Source organism: Penicillium oxalicum, chromosome V (genome assembly GCF_001723175.1).
Source record: "Penicillium oxalicum strain HP7-1 chromosome V, whole genome shotgun sequence".
NCBI lineage: Eukaryota > Fungi > Ascomycota > Eurotiomycetes > Eurotiales > Aspergillaceae > Penicillium > Penicillium oxalicum.
Genome location: NC_064654.1, coordinates 542,324 through 564,079, shown reverse-complemented (window position 1 = coordinate 564,079; position 21,756 = coordinate 542,324). Strand labels below are relative to the sequence as shown.

Sequence of the window (21,756 nt, the reverse complement as noted above, 5' to 3'; positions counted from 1 at the left end):
AACACCAAATTATCCGCCTTGCCACCCTTGTTCAGGGAAGATTAACCTCAAAAGGGCAAAAAGCAACGTCAGCTACAGGGTTCGAACCTGTGCCCCCGAAGGGACTTGATGCCCAAACATGCGATGGGGATCCCATTGCCCTGATCATGCGATCGGGAGGTTCAAGTCAAGCGCCTTAGACCACTCGGCCAAACTGACATGTCAAGGGGTGGGTCATTTTCTGGCTATATGACACAGTCAGGGATCTTCTCAATTAGGAGCAAAGATTTGATTGTCAATGAATATGGTCGAGCTGTATCAAAAATCAGGGATTTGCAGAAAGTACAGTATGGTAGGTGAGTTATGTACCTGTACCTGTGCCTGTATTATGCAGCCGTCGGTCTATGTGCTGAGGGTGGACAGAAGTGATATCTTTTGAGTGGACTTTGAGAGGGATCTGAGCTCAAACACACTTTTTGTCTACGTTGTGCATACTTGTTGAAATGCAGATTTTAGTGATTCTAGTCAAGGAGACGTGAGAAGCATGGATCGCGATGACCATTGCCAATGTGGGTCTCCTCGTGCAGTCGTACGTCAACACATTCCACACTTTGCGTGTCAAAGCTTCCGGCCTGTTCTGGGCATGCGAGCCCTCCAGTGTATGATTGACGACCACGCAGACCTCAATCAGAAAAAACACAGCACAGAAAAATGAGACTATTTCTTACCGCTAGTCCTTCTGCAGAGACAGGTGAATGCGAATCTCGACTTTTGCGTCCATGCGACCTGATCCCAGCCAAGTCTTTAACGATCTCGTGACCCGAACGTTATCCGTATCTCCGCATCTGTAAACCCCCGATTTAACGATCTCCAGAACCTCTTCAATCTCGATCTCAGAACCGAGTCATTCACTGAGCTCCCTATGCTTTCCCGCCATTCTTAGTCCCTCACATCAATCCACCATGGCAGCTGAGCTGACCTCCATCAAACTGAACCCAGAGAGCCATCTCATTCTGGTATGAGCAACTCGTCTCCGCAGCATCGACGTCACCCAGCTAATTTGGCATTCCGTCCCTCTCTCTCTCTATCAGGATCAACCCCTCCTCCGCCTTCCACACGAACTAGCTCGACGCAACTTCAAAGCTGTACAGCGAGCAGTAGAACGAGAAAAGGAATATGTTCTTCCCGCCCTGAAAGAGGCAGCAAATGCCTCGCTCTCCAACACGCAGACCCCCGACCAGACCTTGGCCGCTCTAGATGCAATGATCTCCCGCATGCAAGGACTGAAGCGGAAGATGCTCAGTCTCCAAGAGGAAGAGAAGAGGATCCAGAATCAGTCAAAGAAACGAATTCAGCATCTTGAGGCCCTGTATCAGATCCCCAGCTTGGCAGATGTCAAGTATGATCAATGGTCGCGTGTGCGACTCGATCGGTTATTGGTGGACCATCTGCTCCGGTCGGGATACTCGGAAAGTGCCAGACAATTGGCCCAAGAGCGAGATATTGAGGATTTGGTGGATCTGGATGTGTTCACGCAGTGCCAGCGCATTGTGGAGAGCTTGCAGCGGGGCGATACCAAGGAGGCATTGCAGTGGTGCGGGGAAAACAAGGCGGCTTTGAAGAAGAGTCAGGTATGTGTGGCAGGACAGGGAGCTGGGGACAAAAGGTCATTGAAAGTACCGTACTGACGAGAGGCTGATAGCATAATCTTGAATTTGAACTTCGGCTGCAACAATACATTGAATTGGTCCGAACGGAGGACCCAATGAAGAAGATCGAGGCAATCAACCATGCGAGAAAATACCTCGTCCCCAATTCCGAACCAGATAGCAAGCAAATTGAGCGGGCAGCGGGCATGCTGGTCTTTGCCCAAGACACAAGAGCGGAACCTTACAAGGTAGAAAGATATCCTATACCCAGGAATTCTGAACTCGTCAGCTCCCTTTGCGGCCTTTGGCTAATGCGTCGACCTTAGACTTTCTTTTCACCGGATCGATGGAAGTTCCTGGCGGATCTGTTTATTCAAACTCATCACGAATTACTTTCTCTGCCATCACAGCCACTCCTCCACATTGCCCTCTCTGGCGGTCTCTCGGCGCTCAAGACTCCACTGTGTCACTCCGCCTACACATCCTCCAGCTCCAACTCGCAGTCCACGACGACCTCTGTCTGTCCCATCTGCTCGACCGAGTTGAATGAGCTGGCGCGGAGAATGCCGTATGCGCATCATTCCAAGAGCTATGTGGAGAGTGATCCGATCGTACTCCCCAATGGCCGCATCTACGGCAAAGAGACTCTTGACGATTAGCAAGAACACCGGGTCTGAGTCGGGCAAAGTCAAGGATCCCACGACTGGCGATGTCTTTGACGAAAGTGAGATGAAGAAGGTTTATATCATGTAGCGTGGGCGTGGGGGAAGGGGACTCATTCATTTCTCAAGCTGGGAGTTTGGAGTCTCATCGTCAATAATATCAATATCCCATCATCATTTTCTACAATCTTTCTACCATTCTCATCTGTGGGGGAGACCCCTTTCCACTCAATGCGTATAGATTTTGAAAATTCCTCACCATCACTCCTACTCCTATCGCCATCTCGACCTCTCTTCTTACTCTTCTTCCTTGAGATTCCTCCTGTCTCACTTCAAAGACATACATCCTCGCCAACCGATCCTCTCCACGCCACCACACCCTCCCACCCATCTTTCCCTTCCACTTCCCCAGCGTTCTCGCATGCGAGTAGCCCTCGTACTCTGTCCACGGGAATTTGAAGCTCGTCACCACCTGCAGTCCCGCATGTCGCGCCAAATCTTTGATGTTCCAGAGCGTGTAGGGCTCGCCCTCGAACAAAGAAACCAGGATTTGACCTGGTCCAGTGCGCATCCCTTTGCCAGAGGTCTCCTTGTTCTCGAAGTCGAATGATTCGGAATCGTCCTCTTCCTCGTCTTCCTCGTCCTCCCCCCACTCTTCTTCTTCGTCATCTTCATCCACCGGCGGCGGCGCCTTCGAAAGAAGCGGGACACATGCCTGGAAGAACGACACAAGAAGTTCTTGATTCGCACGAACTTGACGATTCACATCCGTCGAGAGTCCGCCCACATGTGGGAAATTGAAACAGATCACATCCCAGGGTCCTCCCCCCCCACCACCGCCACCACCACTTAATGACATTCGCAATTCGTACGCAGCAGAACCACTAGACTGGGCCCGGGCTTGCGCTTGCGCTTGCGCCTGCGCCTGCTGAGCAAGTTTCCACGCTGGAATCTTGCGTTCTTTGCGAGGATACCCGTTGCGAATCTCCTTGCCCCGCCGGCGGGGGTGCCCAATTTACGGGCATCGACGGAGAAGAGAACTTTGGGTGCTGGTTTTTGAGTCGACGAGGACTGAGTCTGAGACTGAGACTGAGACGAGGTTTGCTGGTCCTTCTCATCGTGTGCATTCTCTTGATCTGTCTTTTTCGACTTGGACGTTGCAGAGTCCAAAATCTCCTGAATATGCTGTTCAGCTTGGGGATATTTGCTAAAGAGCGTTTCTTTGGAGTCGTAGCATGTCGCGCATAGCTTGCGACATTTGTATTGCTTTGCCAGGGAGCGGGCAAAGGAGAAGTCTCCTGATAGTTGGATTTGTGTTAGCTTGTCGTTGAATCTCATGCTATCGAACATGGAAGCACAACGGAATAGAAGAAAACAAAAAAAAAAAAAACAGAGAGGGACGGAGCACGAAGGAATGCATGGAGATGGATCTCATGAAATTTTTGTTCCTCTCGCGCTGCCTCCAGCAAGATGGAGAGCAGGTCAAATCCACACCAACACACTCTCGACATTTCCATCATGAATCATACTTCATTTTTCCCCCTCTTTCTCCATTCTCCTGGCATGAAGAGCGACAAGACAAAACGACTCCCTTCATCACCGGAACCAAGTCTGTCCAACCCCAGCCATAACATAAAATTATCGAATGGAGAAAAAAAAAAGAGAAAACCCACCCTTCATCTCAAACACACATAAAAAAAGAAACGAAAAAAAAGAACAAAAACTCACCTTCACCAACCAACAAAATCCGATCTTCCTTTAAAAACGGCACTATCGGCCTCTGATTCGTCTGCAACGACTGCTTCTTTTGCCCACCACCTGCACCTCCATTCCCAAGCTTGGTTGAGGTCGATACGGATGCCTTGGTCTTCATCTGATGTCCTCCCGGCACAGAGCCACTTTTGGCCGCACTACCACCACCAGCGCGATGCGCAGTCCCGGTAGTGGTGTTGGTACGTGGTGAAGGACCACTTTTTTGCTTCTTGCGCGGCATAGTAGCGTAGTGGAGAGGGGGGGGGGGGGGGTTCACCAAATTGGTCTGGATTCGATGTTGAATCTTGGGGGTCAATCACCGCCGAGCTTACGTCTGAATTGAGGCCCGGTTTTTGATGAGAGGGGAGAAAGAAAGAAAGAAAAAGTCAATAAATAAAAGGATTCAAGACAATCCACGATATGATATCATACTAAGAAACTTGAGGAGAAATGGGGGAGTATTTGGGAGTTTGGCGGACGGAGGGTTGAAATTTGGGGCTGGTCCGCGCTCCACTCGGCCGATCAAAGTTCCGGCGCTTCTTTTTGGAGTGGAAATGGACTGGAATGCGACGAGTGGTAGTTGAAAAATGGTTATTAAGGGAACATGGATTTGAGATTGAAGACAAGGAGGAAGGTAGATGCCAAATTGTTAAGCATTCGAGTGCGGTGATTTAGCCCTGATCATCACTTTGAAACAGTCTAAGATAGACTGGCTCTAGGCTGTGGTTCTCAGTCACTCCGGTACAACCCCAAGTATATCAAACGACGCAATCTATTCCAACATGGCATGGCTATATACAAGGAACTGAACAGAGACCGTATCAGGCTATACCTGGCCCCTCAAAAAAAAAAGACATGCCCAAATTACGATAATGCATACAGTGTTCAAGACCGACGGCCTGCCTTCATGTGCCAGTACTTGTCTTCCGGTAAAAGATATTAAAAAGGGACGCGGAAGAAGTGAAAAAAAGGCAAATCCACCAACACCAAAGATAAAGCACAAAGTCGACTCTTCAGCCCGCAAACAACTCGGGAACCATGGAGGGGCACAATGAGACATCAATCATACATATGCAAGAACCAAGAAAGAGAGAGGGATGAAGTGGGCGATTCTTGGTCGTCGAAAAGCCCTAAGATGCACGATGGTTTTGCTTTCGGACGCACGATACTCGCTCGGGGAAAAAACAGAGCCAGAGCGACCACTGGCGGTGTAAAAAAGAAGACGGTCATATCTGGTTTGATACGCCTTGTGGTATAGGGAGAACTTTTTCTGATGGAGAAGAACTCCCCTGACTCTTAAGAGCGCAGCGAGTCACGCATGCTTTGGCTGCTGGCGCTGACCAGAGGGTTGGCGGTAGGAAGAAGGCCAGTCTTGGGCCTGGCATTCTGCTTGATCTTGGCGACAGCATACACGATACCGGAGATAAAGCCCACAACGATGGCAGAGACACTGGGGAAGGTCACGGGGGCATCGAAGAAGATGAGACCAGACACGGCAATGGGAAGCTTGTTCAAGGCGCCAACCATGGAATAGGTGGTGGAGGAAGTGACCCGCACGCACCAGGCGGAGGTGTAGGAGATGAAGACGGAGGAGACACCGGTGATGAACATGGCGAAGAAGATCCCGTTGCGGTTGGCTTCGGGGAAGTTGCGGGCCAGGTTTGCAGCAGACCAGTCCTCGACCAGGAAAGTGGCCACAATCAGGACGGGAATGGAGAGCAAGTTGTTATAGAACATGGCTGTCACTGTGTTAGTCTTTTTGGTACGCAAAAGGGCGCAGATCAGTGCAGAAACGTACTGTCAAAGTCCTTGAAATTGGTCAACTTGATGCGCTTGCGCATGCAGAGCATGTAGGACGAGGTGCACAGGCAGTTGATCATCATCCACACGTAGCCTGCATTGAGGGTGGAGACCTTGCTGCTGGTATCACCACTGCTCTCAACGGCGTGCTTGATGTCAGCCCAACCGGCAATGATGGAGCTCAGAACCATCAGGCCGAAAGAGAAGAGGGCCATGTTGGAGACAGAGCCGCCAAACCACAGAACCTCACCATAGGCGATCAGAATGATGGTCAAGTTCTTGAAGATGGTGTAGACGGGAATGGAGAGGAACTGGAGAGCCTTGGAGCCAGTATAGATCATGCCGATGAGCAGGAGGGTAATGGGGAACCCTGGAAAAAGAAAATAAAACCACATGTTAGCTAGGGTTCGAGGGCGCTGGGAGCACGATGCAATTTTTGAAAAAAAAAAAAAAAAGACAAGCATACATTTCCGGGCCTCGTCGGAGCTGAAATCACGATAGGTGATCAAGCCCATCGACTTGCATGTTTGGATTGCGAGGATACAAACTACGGACTAAAAATTGCGCTTGTCAATAAACAATCTCAATGGGATGACTGTCTGCCAAAGAAAGATACTGCCACCACATACCTGAACCATAAGCAGCAAAAAGTTGAGGTTAAAGTCCAGGCCCGACAGAACATACTTGTTCATCACGGTCATCAGAATGGAGGAACCGCAGTATGCCAGCACCGGAAGAGCAGGATTGTTGGATATAGATGAAGGCGGAGAGCTCGTAGCCCGATTCAATGGAGGCGGCGCAGCCTCAAAGGCCTTGTTGCCCTGATCGAGTTTGTCCATCTCGATGGAGTAGTCGTTGTTCTTCTTATCATCAACCATCTTGGCGGACTTATCTGAGAGAGAGTCGGTCGGGAGACGTTCGGCTGGTTTGGACAAAGGGATATAGCCAGTGGAAATGGCACACACACTCAGACACGGGACAGTGAGCCCTGAAAAGCAAGCGCAAGCTCAGCAAAAATGAGTGCCGACAAAAATCGGGAGAAGCTGACACGGCGGGATGTACACGACGCGCAAAGGGGAGGCTTTCATTTCAAGGGGAGCAAATAATCTTCTGGCCGGATCCAGCCTGCTTACCTCAGCGGGAGGCCCTACCATGATGAGTCAGCAGACTCGACAATTGACACCTAAGGAACAAGGCTGCCATAATCAAGACATGTTAGTGTACCGCTTGCTCCTTCAATCAGCTTGAAGACTGGAATTCTTGAGGAAAGCTTTGACTGCTCAGATAAAGTCCCGGGTAGGACACAAAGTCTTTGATACCAAAAATAAGGAACAATGTGTGTGAGAAGACTGCTTCATCATCGAGACCGGTGTAAGGGCTCATCATATGCAACGATACTCTCAATCTTCTTCTCTTCCTCCATTCGAAGCCGTGTAAGGCTTCAAATTCAGCACAAAGATTGGTATCGGCAAAGACGACTCGCTAGGATAAGGAAGAAAAGGTACAACTTTCTATGTCTCATTGGCGCATCAACACTGATGCAATTCTCGATCACGGGTGATACTGACAGGGGAATCTTGATTGTAATTGAGTCTTTCCAGAGTGCACCTATCTCATTTATTGAATCGAACAAGCTACCACAGCCAGCCAGTATACCAAAAGACCAGTATATCCAATATAGATGTATATGGAGCAGGAAGCCTCTCATCTTCCAAATGGGAAATGAGCTTGGTTGAACTTTAGACATAGATGAGCTTGCTTAACTAGTTTATTGAATATTGGGTTGCTCCTGTCCCTCACTGTCTAGTATGCGAGAGACCCGAGCGCCGAGACTAAAAGTACAACTATACCCAAAGCAAAGGGAACAAAGTACACAGTCTCGCACAAATATCGAAGTGTGGGTATACATACTACACATAAATTGACTACGCAGGAAAGGAAAAGAGAGAGAGGAACGATCTTTGTTGTTAGTAGTGGTCTGCGAGGAGGCAAGACAGACGCACAGAGGAAAACGAAAGAGGGAGAATATGCAGACGACAGAATAGAGAAAAACCCTCTTGGCTGGCTATCACATGATCGCAGATGACAGGCAAACATAGCATCGCAGCTGGGCCTGATGGCAAATACCTAGAGAGGGCAAACTCTCTTACAAATCTACACAAACAGCGAGAGAAAAAGAGACACAAACAATCTAGCCCACGTACAGTGAATCTCCTGAAATCAATTGTTGCATTTTGTCAAGGCAGCAAGACAGCAAGAAAAAGCTTTCCAAGATGCGACAAGACCTCAGCTTATCAAGGTAGAGCACTCAAAACCTCAGCCTGCCGAGCAGCCCAGTATCGTCTCTTCTCATACCACTCCTTGTCCAAGGGCAAGGGATATTTGTACTTCCCGGGGTTATGATAAACCCACTCCACCCAATCGGAGTACAAGTGGCTCACGTCTTCTATTGTCTCATGATCGCCCACGGTGGATCCATAATATCTCCAGAAAATGTCACGATCTTCATCGACCTCGAGATCACCAGTTTTTCTCTCCTCAAGTGGCAGTGTCACTTTTTCCGGGGCCGTTGTGGTGTTCTGCATCGGACTCGCATCATATCGAAACCAGCCCTCTTCTGTTGATCCGGGAAAGAGAATCTTACGGGCTCCAAAATTTGGGAGCAAGGCAAGCCATCTTTCCTGGACAGAGTCACGGTGCTGTGAGAAGGGCATTCCACTCATTGTCTCGTCGAGCAGCACTCCGAATTCTCGTTCCTCGTCGACGATTTCGTCGATGTCTTGTTCGATCTCATTCGCGCTTTTCCAATGTCTCCCCTTAAACCCATGCGACCAACGACAACAGACGTGAGTCATGTCCAGTGACTGAAACTCGTCGAGACGCACCATGTCGTCTACACTTTGATGCGCCACGGTAGACCCTTGAAGCTCATCGATCATCATCAGCAGCTCGAGGACCCAAAGAGCACACGCCGCCTTTTCAAAGGGTCGTGATGCTTCCCTCCCAAGAAGCTGGAGGAGTGGAGAACATCCATCGGGGACACAAAAGCAAAAACAGTGATCACGGATAGAAACATCGGCTCCCTGATGAAGAAGACAGGCAGCGAATGTAAGATAATACGCAATTCCTCCAAAGTAAAAAGGGTTTCGCTGATAAGGATCCCGAGCAGAATAACGATGCCGGTACTCGGGTCCGAGTTTGCCGATCAAGATGTAAATGGCTGTTTTCCCTTCATTGTCCTGGCTATTCAGATCGCAGCCGTGATCCATCAGAGTGAGAGCCCGGTCCGCATAACCATGAGACGCGAAAGTAATGAGTGCCGTCCTTCCAAGGCTGTCACGATGGTTGATAAGAGCGAACTCGTTTTCCATGAGGCAATCTATCCATTCAGAGCCCGGAGCATGATTCAACAATGTGCCATGACCCCAATGACTGTAGTCCTCAAATAGCATATGCTTATCCAAGCCATTCTCAAACATCAGCCTGAGAAGCTCCGGTTCACACGAGGGCGACAAGGAGGACCCCCCAGTAAAATGTGCCGTGAGAGAACACACTTCCTTTTTCAGCCAGCTATCATTGGAGTCTCGTTGCGCACGAAGAAAGTCGAATGTTTGGCGAATTGTGTTCATCTCCTTGCAATGAAGTAGGAAATTCAGATTCGAAACATACTGCTGGGGATTGAGATTCCTGCCGAGCCCTAAAAGTCTTTTGTTGTTGAGAAGGAGCCGTATTGATTCAGTACATTCGTTAATTGCAGCATACTCTAGGCAAAGTGCTCCCGGAGCGTTGGGCGCGGCTTCGAGTATGATGGAGAGTGAGTCTGTCAGCTTGTATGCTGCGGCATAATCTAACGGGTAGTAACCGCTGATGTCGGGGATGTGCAGTAGGGAGACAAAAGCCGGGTATGCTTGCAGTAGTTTCGAAAGAATATCTGGTCTGAGAACAGCAAAGTGCGCGGCTGTTTGACCGAGGAAGTTCTGGCCAGCGAGCGAGCTGGAACAATCGGCAATATGGAGAATTTGTTCTTTCGACTCGCAAAGAATGCTGTCCGTCAGAGGTGTTTGGCCCCAAACCCCTGGATCGAAAGGGTAAGCGAAACGAGCCTCTCGTAATCTCTCTATCAACTGACCAGAGCTTACCATAACAGTTGTGAGAACATATTCGTTGAAAATCAAGAAGGAAGTGATCACATCTGTGGTTTTTGAAATACCCAAGATATGCTCCAGATATACATGTTTCGTTTGGCGCGGCGTGATAGAACCCGTCAGCTGAGCAATCGTATCCTGCACCGAGCAGCATCTGAAGCAGACGCAAGTGGATTCCCTCTCCATTGGGTGAAAATCTCCACATGGCCACTATCTTCAAAAGCCTTTAGTTTCGAGCTCCATATTTAGCATCTACACCCATAAAACGCATTATACGGCGGAAGGATGACTTACGGTTTGCTCACCCTCTCATGGGCACCAAAGTCGCACAACACCTTCATAAACTCGACGCATATTTCCGGGGCGTACATGGATGACGTGTGCAGAATTTCCTAAGGAAAGTGTCAATAGCTGTGTGATGACCGCATTTCTGATAATGATCTCCACCGACTTCCAGCAACGTCAGGCCACTAGGAAAGATATCCCATGGCGACAGCTTCTTGCTCATCAAATTTCGAGATAAGACGAGACATGATTCTGACAAGGCCTGTTTTGCCAACTTGTTGGACATGAACTGAAGGGAGGACAGCTTGTTATCATCACCAGTATGTAAGAAGCGGTAAAATATCACAGCCCCAGGTGATGTGCGCTTGACAAGAGGCTGCAATGACAGACTGGGCGTGATGGAGAAAGTAGGACGACCCCATGAGATTTCCAGCTTGGCCTGAAAAGCGTACATGAGGCCTAACTTGGCGAGACCGAAAAAGTAGGAGTATTCCCGTCTTTGGTCCCGATTGTCTTGCCCAGCGAAAGATCTGAATCTTGTTCGCGGTGACATGTTGGCAATGTCCAGACTTTGAGTGCCTCCTTTCTCCACACTTGTGTTGATTGTCGGTAATGATATTAATTTGGACGACTTGGGTGACTCGCTGCTGATCCTTGAATTCTGGACCGATACAATAAGATTCGACAAAGAAATCAGCATGTGAATGTCGTCTTTGATGTCGCAACTGATTTTTTCCAGATTCCGCTCGTCCTTTGTGCTGAGAAATGCCTTGTACACTCTTCTGCGCTTCGAGTCAGACCGTCCGGGCATCAGTTTGGTCACCATAGCCTCCAGTCCGGTCAATTGTGAGGATCTTCTGTCGATCAGCTGTCTCATGGTAGATTGTGTTCCCGGATCGAGGTCGCTCAGCACCACGGGATCCTCTATCCATTTCAACGCCTCGATAAAGACCGGCAAGAGGTCGTAAATTCGGCATAAGTTTTTCGGAGCACTTTCGGTCTGGCGGATGTACTCATGGATGTGGCTGGCAAGTTTGGCAGAAGAGTCCACCAGCTGTACAAAGGAGGAGATCACAGCTACTGCGGCCACGACTTCGGCCATGCTGGCTGAATCGAGACTGCAGGTTCCCCGCCCTCTGAGCTCTCTTTTGCGATGAGGAAAAGTCGATGATGGCGTTTCAGTGATGCGGGTACCCGCAGAAAGGCCTTTTCTTTCTCCCTCCTCAGGAGTATTAATTAGATAGATAATCACCGTTCGCTACTTCTTGTTGGTCGTTCGACGAAGTCCGAGCGAAATGCGGGGTGAAATATGCAGGATCACGGGCAGAAGATATCCTGGATCTTGGCCCCCATTCTTATCCGTTACATGTTGAATCCAATCCCGACACGAATTACGTGACCGAGACACGGGCACTGATGCAGCTCGAAAACCCAAGCGAGATATCGAGAATGAGGATCTGACCAGTCGAAATAGGTCAGCTTTTTCACCAGGGTGGCGATGAACCCTTAACTGGGTCGATAGATTGCGAGAGCATTCGACTGATGTGAGAATAATGGGAGTTTCCTGCCGAGGCGCATCAAGACGGTCAGAGTGCACGAGGGAGAAGCATAAATGTTCATTTTGCCAAAGCGGCTGATTCGCTGCTAGAGAAACCTTGTCTACTTGATGAATGAGCCCACAATGAACAGGGAGTTGACAAATGCAGGAGGCGCAAACGACTACAGATGAGTAGATATGATATCTACGATTCGACCTTCTCGACACATCAGGTGACGTCTTATTTGGGCAGGAGTATTGTCCCGGTCATCTCCAGTCTCCGTATATCTCATTCCTGTCTCAATGTTACTATAATCGAGAAACAAAAGACCTTGGATACACGATGTTTGCTGCAACGCCCAGCTTTCCACATTGCCATAGTACTAGCGCGCTGTGATAATCCCATATTGCACCGATTGTGTCTTCTTGCCCACACCGCAAGTCTATGAATTTGAACCGCTACTTGAGAACTTGAGAAACATTCAAAAAGAAATCGACAACCTGATTGTACACCCCAAATGCCCAGTCCCGAAACTATACACCCGGAGGAACGTCTGAGCTTCCAAGTGGAGCCCCAATAACCTCGTGCCCCTCGGCGGACAGGCCGCTCCCGTCCCTCTCCTCAAAGGAAATTCAATTTATCCTTTTTTTTCGGTTGAATTTCGAAACTTTCTATGCTCATCACCTCCAGCTTCTCCTCTTCTCTTTCCAAACTATCACCCTTCTATCTCACAGTTGAGAAGATCCCATCTTCCATCGTGCCATCAATTGCACAAATTGATCCTCCCTTTTCTTCAAGAGGATTCCAAAAAAAACCCCCCTACCATCTCCATCCAACTTGTCCAAATCAACTCTCCCAAAAGGGGAAACACCATCCCCCTAATATTACTATCACCATCAAGACCTGAAAAATTCCTCCTCAACAACCCCCCATTCTCAACTCCCCCCAAAAAAAGATGCCTTCCCCCACCGACTCCGACGACGAAGCCCTCTTCGCCTCCCTCGCCAACGAAGAAGACCCCAGCTACCGCGACACACGCATCCAACAACTCCACGCCGAATTCGCATCCTCCAAAACCAACCGCTCCACAGATCCTTCCAACTCCATCACATTCACTCACCAAAACGAAAACTACCGCACCCTCTCAACAGACCAGTCCGTCCTCGACCACACCACCTCCACCTCCCGCAGCCTCATTCACTTCTCGCACCCGGATTTCGCCCGCTGCGCCGTGATGGACCAGGCCCTGACGCAGCTGGCCGCTGCGCACCATGAAGTGCGCTTCGCGCGCGTGGACGTGCGCGATACGCCGTTCTTGGTGGAAAAGCTGGGGATTCGGGTGTTACCGTGTGTGATTGGGTTCAAGGATGGGGTGGGGGTGGAACGGGTGGTGGGGTTTGAAGGGTTGGGGGAGAGGGGGTTTGATGCGAGTGGGAATAGTTTCAAGATTGGGGTGTTGGAGCGCAGGATGGTGGCGAAGGGGGTGTTTGATGGGGTGAGGGTTGGGGAGGGTGAGGGAGGGGGAGAGAGAGGGATGAGTGATGGGGAGGAGGACTGGAGTGAGGATGAGGATGGGGATCGGGAGAGGAGGAGGCGGAATGGATTGATGGGGAGAGCGCAGGGGAAACGGAGGGGGATTCGAGGTGGGAAAGTGAATCGGAGAGATGAGGACGAAGACGATGATGATTGGGATTAAGGGGGGCAAAGATTGGACCGCGAGAGAGAATCTCCAACGTTGTCGTGAACCTAGCTATCAACAACAAAAAACAAAGTGACCATGATAGACAACCACCCGCCTTACAATATAGTTAAGACCTAGATTCCTCTCACTACTGTAAGATTACGGGAATAGTCATGGCAAATTAAACGCGAAGCTCAACTTCAATCCTCTCATACGGCTAAGGTTACAATATCACAGATATGCCAGAACAAGCCACTAAGCCGGCAAAGGAACTCGACAAGCATTCAAAAACAGCATGGCGGAAAAAAGGACTTGGTACGAAAGTGGAACAGAAAGTGAACCAAAAAAGGGTCCAAGGGGGGAAAACAAAAACAAAAGAAGGGGGAAAAAGTTCTATACAAGAAACTGAAACACTAGCACAAACATCCCAAAAGTTCGGTTCATCGACGCCTGCGTTGCCCTGGAACTGGATAGCTGAGTGGGAGAAGAGGGGGAAAAAGAAAAGAGAGAGAAAAAAAAAGACAACAGGCTCGGCATTCAAGCGAGCGGAATCGAAAAAAGGGGGATGGTGATAGAGGTATGTCGGGAGATACGGCGAAGAAAGAGAAAAGCGTCATCGCAAAAGTATCCAAGAGGGAACAAAAAGTGTCATATAGTCCGAAAGAGAGTAACGGGACTCCCATCCCTCGCAATCCAAACTCTCCTCTAGATAGCAACGTTTTTCATCTCGCCCAAAACCTCCGAGTCAACGATCTCCGTCGATTCGGCCGCACCGTCAGCCTTGTCCTTCTTCGCCATCTTTGCATCCTCTGCCGAGGGCTTGAGATCGCTCGAATTGGCCGAAACCTCGTTCTCCTTGTTCGAAATCTGAGGGGTCGCCACCTCCATCAAATCCTCGGCTGGGGTCGCCTCCTTGGTCAGTTCACGCGCATCTTCCGCAATCACAGGGCCTGCCGTCGATGTGCTGGGGCTGGCAATCTCCTCGGTCACACGCGCCAGGGGACTGGACACGCCAAAGGTCGTCTTGGGACTCTGCGCCGAGCCCTTAGCAAACCGGTGAGGAGAGCGACCACGCTCCTCGGCACGCGTGGGACTGCCGTAGGGTGACTCTCGGCCGCTCGACTTGCCGCTACCACTGACGCCCAGTCCGTGAGGACCGCGCCGCCGGGGAGCCCGACGACCATACTTCTGGTCCACTCGCCAGCGCAGAATCTCCAGGTAAGGGGGTTCCACGTTTTGCGACTTGAACTCCTTGAGCTTCATCTCGTTGGTCTCCTCGTCGACGATGGTCTTGCCGCTGCAGAGGTCCTCTGCAAAGCTGGCCAAGAACGCCGCCCACGAGCGCGCCACCACGTACTTGCAATCGTAATCACGGCCAAAGATGATCACCTGGCCCCATTTACCGGCGGGTCCGGGAGCCAGGTCAATGGCCAGGTGGTTGCCACCCCAGTCTCGAGAAATGGGAATCCAGCCGTGGTGCGCGTAGGCCTTTTGCACGGCGCCGGGAGGTTGCGAGTCCTGACGGTCGAGCAGATCATTGCGCCATGCGCCCGCGGGTTGCTGAGCGGCAGCGGCGGACGAACCGGCGACGGCGCTCGAGATGGGGGCCGAGGGAGGACCGTTTTGGCTCAAGAATTCATCATTCACAATCTTCCAGTTTCGTCGTTCCTGCACAATCTCCTCGCAATCCAGAAGCATACATCCGAAGAGCACACCGGTGGGCAGACCACCACGTTCTTGGCCATCGTGGATCATCAGAGACTCGCGCAGCTCCAGGGGCAATGTGCAATCCAATTCGTGTTCCAATTCATTGATGTCGTTTTGTGTGCATCCCTCACCCAAGTTGTCCAGGAGTTCCTCATAGTTCTGTTCCAACCAACGCTCGATCTTACGCCACGAGTGAGCTACGGGGGGTGGAGGGGGCGCCCCGTCGTGAAAGCTCTGCATTTGAATTTCTGAGGGCACCTCCGTCTCGCTCGAGCCGCGTTTTTGCGAAGCCAAGGAGCGCATGCCAGGGGAATAGGGGCGGTTACCCGCAGCATGGTCGGCAGAAGCGTCGTTCCATTCGGTCACATGTGCGGAGCCCTTGGGTGGCTCGTCGTCATACGGACTGGAGAGGTCGGGTCGGGACTCAATAGCGCTGGTGGCAATGGAGGTGAGAGGTTCATGCCGGCTTTGACTGAGGGGAACGTGCCGACCGGTGCGATAGGGAGAATCGTGAGAGGCATGACGATCGTAGGAAGTCATGGTATGCCAAAACGAGCGCCATGCTGAGCCGATGCTAAAAACAGGCCAGGGGTATCAGCAACAAGATCCAACGAAGAGAACAGGAATCGCCGTCATTTGAACGCGAGCGGAGAACATCACACGAGTTGGCGTTCTTGTTTTTTTTTTCTTGTCTCTTTCTCGTATCTTGCTTTTTGTTGTTGCATGACTCGATTGTCAAACTGCCGACAGCGGCACGGGGCAGATAGACTTACGCGTTGGCCATGATGACAGGGTGGGTGAGGCGAGTGAACGATAAAGGAGTTTGTGAGAAAGAGAGCTCAGGGCACGGTCATTGGCGACCAAAAGTCTCCGAAGACGGGAGGAGGAGAGGAAGAGAAAAAGAGAGAGAGAGCAAGTAGGCTTCCACGAAAGAACACCCTGCCGTCGGAAAATGCCGTAGACAAGGGGGGGGAAGGTTCGATCCAGAGGGAGAGAGCGTTCCAGAAGACGAGGTGGAAGAGAGAAGGGGTCCGTCTGCTCACGACCAATTGAGGGACCCAGTTCCAGGGACAGTGGTCGAGTGTCGAGGTGGGAGAATGGAAGTTCCAGTTGTCGTAGTGGATGGATGCAAGCTGAGGATCAGAATGAACCTTTGGGAAAGTGGCAGCCACGAAAAATATGATAGAGTTGGTCCTTTTCCCCGTGATTTGCAAGGCTCGGCCGGTCTTTTTGGGTCTTTGGGGGAGAGAAGGCGGCGACCACCTAAGAGGAGAACGAAAGGAGAAGGCGCCCTTTTTTTTTCCTCTTTTCCCTTTTTCTTTTTGGTTCTTTTCTTTTTCCAACCAAATTGACTGACGTTCAAGCAGTGATGCAATGGGAGAACCAACAGAAATTCAAACCGGCAACGCAAAATGCTCATTGGCAGAGAGGATGTACAATACATATTCTTCTGGATTTGGATACTCTAAATTGAGGCGTTCCCTCGTTCAAGACATGAGACTTTTGGGACTTGACAGGGCCAGGTCAGAGTCCACGGGCGTCCTATGGTACGGCCAGGGTACCTGAGCCCACCAAGAAAGCCCCAAACCACTGGCACTGACCCTTTTGGGCCCTCTCTGCACGAGGGAAACTTTGCCCGGCTGAATTCCCGGATGCGAGATTCGGGTCTTGAAAATCCAGGGCTCATTCTCTTTCTCTTTCAGGGACATAATTTCGGATGCGTTTGGTTATGCACTGCCTGCTTGAGCGCGCGTGGGCGCTCACTCGCGCTGGAGTTCTTTCCCCCCCTCCCCTTTGGGCCCGCATTCGGGACCACTGAAGGCTCAGGCATGCCGATCACAAAAGCGCGGTGTCTTCCGGGTGCAGGAGCCTCGCATCATTGCGATGAGGTCAGTTTGCCGCCCAGAGAATCTCATTCAGGAGACATGGTGGCAAAATGAAACGAGGGCAAATGAGTTTGATCGACGTAGGTCATCATGTCCGGGAGCGTTAGACTTGAGGACATCATGGTTGGAATTGCAATGTTGACGAGGGCGCGTGTTCCTTGTGTAGTATGGATGTGCAGTCCGTAGTCCGTAGTCGGTACTGTCGGACAAGTCCTTCTAAGGTGCTGACGATGATGATGGCTGTACTCCAGTAACTTTTACAGTCACACCAGTCCTGCGGCCAAACGCACATTAGAGATTCAACATCCACCATCGTCCAATGGCCGACCGAGTCCAATCGACCAGTAAGCGCATCTATGTTTAGAACGCGGGTCACGCTCCCTTGAAGAAAGGGGGCCGTTGACAGAAAACGACCTTTTCGTCTTGCAAAGAGCCTCTCCTCCCCTGGTTACCCCCTTGTCTGTCACGAGGGAGTCTCGTGACCAACTGTTGAATTTGAATCAAAGATGCTGACTCTGGTGCGCGAGCGTTACTCCTTATCCGAAAAACCCCAACATCAAAAAAAAAAAAAAAAAAAAAAAAAAAAAAAAAAAGAGTCAAACTCACTGAATTAAAACAAAGTCAAAAGAAAAAAAGAAAACAAAAATCAAGCTTCCTCCGATCCAAGACAGGATCGACCGCCAGCCAGAGAAGGCGCCGAGGCGGCCACCAAAAGATGCCCGACGCAAGTTAAGATCGATAGTGTCTCGGGAGGCGCCACAGGACTGCTCTATGATGATTGGACCCGTCGGGACCGAGATGTGAACCTGAACGATGGTACAATGTCTGGATGCTAACATGTATATGGATGCATGTATAAGGTGCCATATCATTACAGGTTTAATAAGACGATACATTATTGACGTACATACCTCAACGCTAGAATCAGAATATGTCAAAGACGGGAAAATGTCCAGATCGTAGAGGCCGCATCATACTTATTCGACAATGCTGACATACGGTAGCAAGCTGAAAACGAATACCCGCCAAGCCCAAGATAAATCCATGCTTCTATTGTTCTATCGATATAGAGTGATTATCTCCTCATATCGGCTTGATGATCCTCCCAGCCGACGACTAACCTATAATGTTCTTCAATCTGCTCTACACACCTACTCTCACTAATCACCACAACCCATGATTTACCTGGTTCGGAATATTTACAAGCTGACACCTAGCAGAATAAGACACCTGCTCCTCACACCGAACGCTAGACCTGTGCCTGCCCTTCTCTCCCCCCCCCCTTGAATCATTTGAAACTAGGCGCATACATAATTGATCTCATACTTCCTGTGATACTAAAACACAACCAAACCCAAGCACGATAAAGTTAGTGCTGCCAATGACGATGTCCCAGTCTATGGAATTTGCATAGGGAATTCATCAATAGATGAGTCGTCTGGACGTACGTGCTACTCAAAGTTGGCTTCGTCGGTGGGGGGTGTGCTCGACACGCAGGGCGAGAGAGTTGTCATTGGAAGATAAGGAGGGGAACATGATGTTGGAGACTGCCCGCGCACACTTGGCCAGGACTGGTTTGATAAGATAGGCAAAAGCCGATACAGATACAGAAAAAATACGGATACAAGGGGAGTCGATGTAAAAAGAGTGGACGCGAATGATCTTCGCAAATATTTCAGATAGACTACGGAAGAAAGAGACTCACGCGACACCAGATCATGAGTTCGTATCATGCGATCGGAGAGCACGATCCGGGTCGAGTCCCAAAAACCACCTGTAGCACGAACCCTCCGCAGACAAATGGGGGGAAAAATAGCCCGCAGACATGGCGGTGGTTGGTTGGCCGGGGAGAGGCAGAAGAGATTGAGTTGATAAACTCCGGGAAAAAGAAGAAAAGGACTGTCGTGACAAGGATGGTTCCTGAACACCACACAACAAGAAAACGTCTCCCCTCAACGAGGGAAAGACCGCCGCACGTACAATCATAGCCGTGGGTCGACCGAGGAAAGAGGCTTGGCTCGCCAAGCTCGATCCAGCACCATACCTGCGAGTGCCATGCAAGTTCAATGGGACATAAGAAGCACAAACTCCGACGGATGCAAACGAAGCAGCCAGACTTCGTGTCAAAACATGAAAACGCCCCCGAATCAAACCACAATCGAGCCGGTCAAGCCAGACTCAATCATGGCCCAAGGCTGCACCAAAAAGGCCAAGAGCACCCATACGTCATGACAAGAAACACCGTCCGACCATTTGCCAGGATCGTCATTCGCAAAGAGGGGGAAAAAGAGAGTGGACGCGATTGACGCAGAGAGAACAAAGCAACGCAGAATGACCAAGGCGAAAAAGGGAAGGGAAGAAAAAAGATCCAAGAGAAAAGGCATCAAGCAGGGGTTGCGAGAGGACAAACAAGAAACAAGAAAATATCCTCAGACCCAGTCCGAGGATTTCATGCATGCCGCCTGGGCAACCGATGCAAGAGATCCGTAGAACACAGTAGACGGAGTCTACCAAACCAGAAGACAATTGCGCAGGGGCGCAGATAAAAGGAGAGCAGAAAAGAAAGAGAAGAAGAAAAAATAAGCCAAGGAAAAGAAAAAAGAACAAGGGCAAATGGGAGGTCATGGGACAAAAATGCGCAGAGAAACGAAATCATGTCCATAATTGTCGAGATATGCCACGCTCGTCAAATCAAAAACAAAGCTCCCGTGCACACTTAGACAAGCTAGGCGGCAAAAGAGCTTTGCAAATTAGTTGAAGGGAGAGAGGGCGCCGTGGTGGCAGCCGCATCCAACTTTAAAATGCGCCGCAAGTCATCCTCCATCTTCTTGGTGTCGACCGGTCGAGAGGTGGAGGAGGAAGAGTTGGTCAGGGGAAAAGCAGCCTGGTGGTATTGGGGCTGCGGGGAAACAAAGTTGTTTTGGTACGGCACGGCCGCAGGCGCAGTCGCGGCGAAGGTGTGATTGGCATAAGGCGCAGGGGAAGAATAACCGGAGGAGTGGATATTGCTGTAAAAGCTTGAATTGGCCCCGTTGCCGTAGATACTGCCATAGCCATTTGCCACGGGTACCTCGCGCCGCAAAGGGGAATTGGTGTTGCGGAGGGGCTGCGAGCCGGGGCCATAGACGTACGGGTTTGCCGCTGGGCTCGCGGTGTGACCATGGCCATCAGCGTGCGAGGGCTGCGGTGGGCCAGAGTAGGCGCGCATAGGGGTGGCATAATGAGGAACCGAGGCATTGATATTTGGCCGGACAGGACTGGCCGCACCGAAATCACGGGTAGGTTTGATGGGCGGGGAATTAGTGGAAGCAGGTGGCTCCTGAGGCCGAGGGTTCAGCAACATGTGCTTCAACTGCTCCGTGGTGGCACGATACTGGTCCCCACTGGGCGCAGCGGGAGCCGGGGAGGGCGAATGAGTTGGGGAGCTTGCCGACCGCAAAGCGTTCATGCGATCTTGGTAGGATGGCGCAAAGGAGGGACCGATGGGGGAAGCTCGTGCACGATCAGTCTCCAGCTCCATTGAAAACATGCCGCCTGCAGTGTGGTTGGAATGGGAACGAAGGACTTTCGAATCGGTCTGCGGCGAGCGCATGCGAGTCGATGCCTCTGGGCTGCCCATGGTATTTGAAGCACGAGCCTGCACAGCAGCTTGAAAAAGAAAGTCAAGAGGTGAGGGCTGGTGCGAGGCTTGGCTGGGCTTGGTGGGTTGCGAGCGAGCAGTTCGTGGTTTGGATGGAGTGGTTTCAAGGTCGGCTTCCATGTCCGCGGTATCGCTGTCAGTTTCCAAATGTGGCGCCAGTTCTGATTCAGGCAGAGACTTGGAGAAGAAGCTTGGAATGGGCAATGCAGATGGAGCAGGGGAGGCATGGAAGGTTGGACCTGCATAGGCAACGGCGCTGTCTTTGGCCGGAGTTGCTGCGCCAGACTGGGAATTCGAATGCTTGTGGCCATTCTGGTAGGGGCCCGATGAGTTTCCATTGACATTGCGAGGTTGAGGCTTCTTGCCGGAACGCGGGGGTCTCTTCTTGGACTGGACATTGACCGACGAGTCTGTCATGGCTCCTGCGCCCGCGGGACTCATGTGGCCAGGCGGCGAAGATGGTGGGGTGTTGAGGAGAGCGGAATTCTTGGATTGAGGAGTGTTGGACTTCTTGGAAGCGCGACGCGGATGGGGTTGGGGGGTTCCGCTCATGGCGCTGTTGGCAATATGATTGTTGTTGTTCCGAGCGGCCTTGGGGGTGAGAAGGTGTGGAGATTGGGCCGACATTGTGACGGTTGGTGTTGGCTTAAGAAATAGGCAGCCGGTGCGAGAGAAGAGCGATCAAAGGAGATGTGAAATAGACGGACGAGCAACGCTGATGAGCACAAGAGTTGTGCGAACACGTTAGAAGAGGCAAGCTCAGTCACTGCTCAGCAGCTGATCAACTGTGCGAATACGCCGGAGATGCAGAGGAACGAGACCGAGGGAGAGTGCGATTTGCGAAGCGAAATATGGAAGAGGAAGTGGATTGAAGAGGGGGGAGGGAGGGTTTCAAAAGAGGATGAAGCGGCGACGTGGAAAAGACTCTAAAGTGACGTGAAAGCAAACTCGATTGAATTGCACGAGTGCGACATGTTTGGCATGGAACGAAGAAACGTGGGTGAGGGCAAGAAGAGAAGAGAGAGCAGAGTC

General features: G+C 50.8%; 7 protein-coding genes and 1 non-coding gene across 8 annotated transcripts; 2 read left to right on the top strand and 6 right to left on the bottom strand.

The window, feature by feature from the left end:
• Positions 1-66: 66 nt before the first annotated feature.
• POX_tR114 lies at positions 67-198 on the bottom strand. Its single transcript has one exon. It is a non-coding gene; the product is annotated as a tRNA-Ser (tRNA).
• A 743-nt stretch (positions 199-941) lies between these two features.
• Positions 942-2,287, top strand: POX_e06325 (Protein fyv10; the record flags this gene model as incomplete). Its single annotated transcript, XM_050115148.1, has 4 exons — positions 942-995; positions 1,071-1,610; positions 1,682-1,876; positions 1,955-2,287. The coding sequence occupies 4 exons, from the start codon at positions 942-944 to the stop codon at positions 2,285-2,287; spliced, it is 1,122 nt and encodes a 373-aa protein (XP_049967608.1).
• Positions 2,288-2,471: 184 nt separating this feature from the next.
• POX_e06324 (uncharacterized protein) lies at positions 2,472-4,283 on the bottom strand (the record flags this gene model as incomplete). The annotated part of the gene is made up of 3 exons (XM_050115147.1): positions 2,472-3,250; positions 3,310-3,588; positions 4,019-4,283. 3 exons carry the CDS (start codon positions 4,281-4,283, stop codon positions 2,472-2,474), a joined length of 1,323 nt encoding a protein of 440 aa, XP_049967607.1.
• A 1,055-nt stretch (positions 4,284-5,338) lies between these two features.
• On the bottom strand, positions 5,339-6,720 carry POX_e06323 (GDP-mannose transporter; the record flags this gene model as incomplete). The annotated part of the gene is made up of 4 exons (XM_050115146.1): positions 5,339-5,781; positions 5,841-6,212; positions 6,309-6,396; positions 6,472-6,720. The coding sequence occupies 4 exons, from the start codon at positions 6,718-6,720 to the stop codon at positions 5,339-5,341; spliced, it is 1,152 nt and encodes a 383-aa protein (XP_049967606.1).
• A 1,416-nt stretch (positions 6,721-8,136) lies between these two features.
• On the bottom strand, positions 8,137-11,374 carry POX_e06322 (uncharacterized protein; the record flags this gene model as incomplete). Its single annotated transcript, XM_050115145.1, has 3 exons — positions 8,137-10,141; positions 10,282-10,379; positions 10,439-11,374. The coding sequence occupies 3 exons, from the start codon at positions 11,372-11,374 to the stop codon at positions 8,137-8,139; spliced, it is 3,039 nt and encodes a 1,012-aa protein (XP_049967605.1).
• A 1,391-nt stretch (positions 11,375-12,765) lies between these two features.
• POX_e06321 (uncharacterized protein) lies at positions 12,766-13,506 on the top strand (the record flags this gene model as incomplete). The annotated part of the gene is made up of 1 exon (XM_050115144.1): positions 12,766-13,506. The coding sequence occupies one exon, from the start codon at positions 12,766-12,768 to the stop codon at positions 13,504-13,506; it is 741 nt and encodes a 246-aa protein (XP_049967604.1).
• Positions 13,507-14,196: 690 nt separating this feature from the next.
• POX_e06320 (Glucan synthesis regulatory protein) lies at positions 14,197-15,982 on the bottom strand (the record flags this gene model as incomplete). Its single annotated transcript, XM_050115143.1, has 2 exons — positions 14,197-15,772; positions 15,972-15,982. The coding sequence occupies 2 exons, from the start codon at positions 15,980-15,982 to the stop codon at positions 14,197-14,199; spliced, it is 1,587 nt and encodes a 528-aa protein (XP_049967603.1).
• A 3,827-nt stretch (positions 15,983-19,809) lies between these two features.
• POX_e06319 (uncharacterized protein) lies at positions 19,810-21,351 on the bottom strand (the record flags this gene model as incomplete). Its single annotated transcript, XM_050115142.1, has 1 exon — positions 19,810-21,351. The coding sequence occupies one exon, from the start codon at positions 21,349-21,351 to the stop codon at positions 19,810-19,812; it is 1,542 nt and encodes a 513-aa protein (XP_049967602.1).
• Positions 21,352-21,756: the final 405 nt, after the last annotated feature.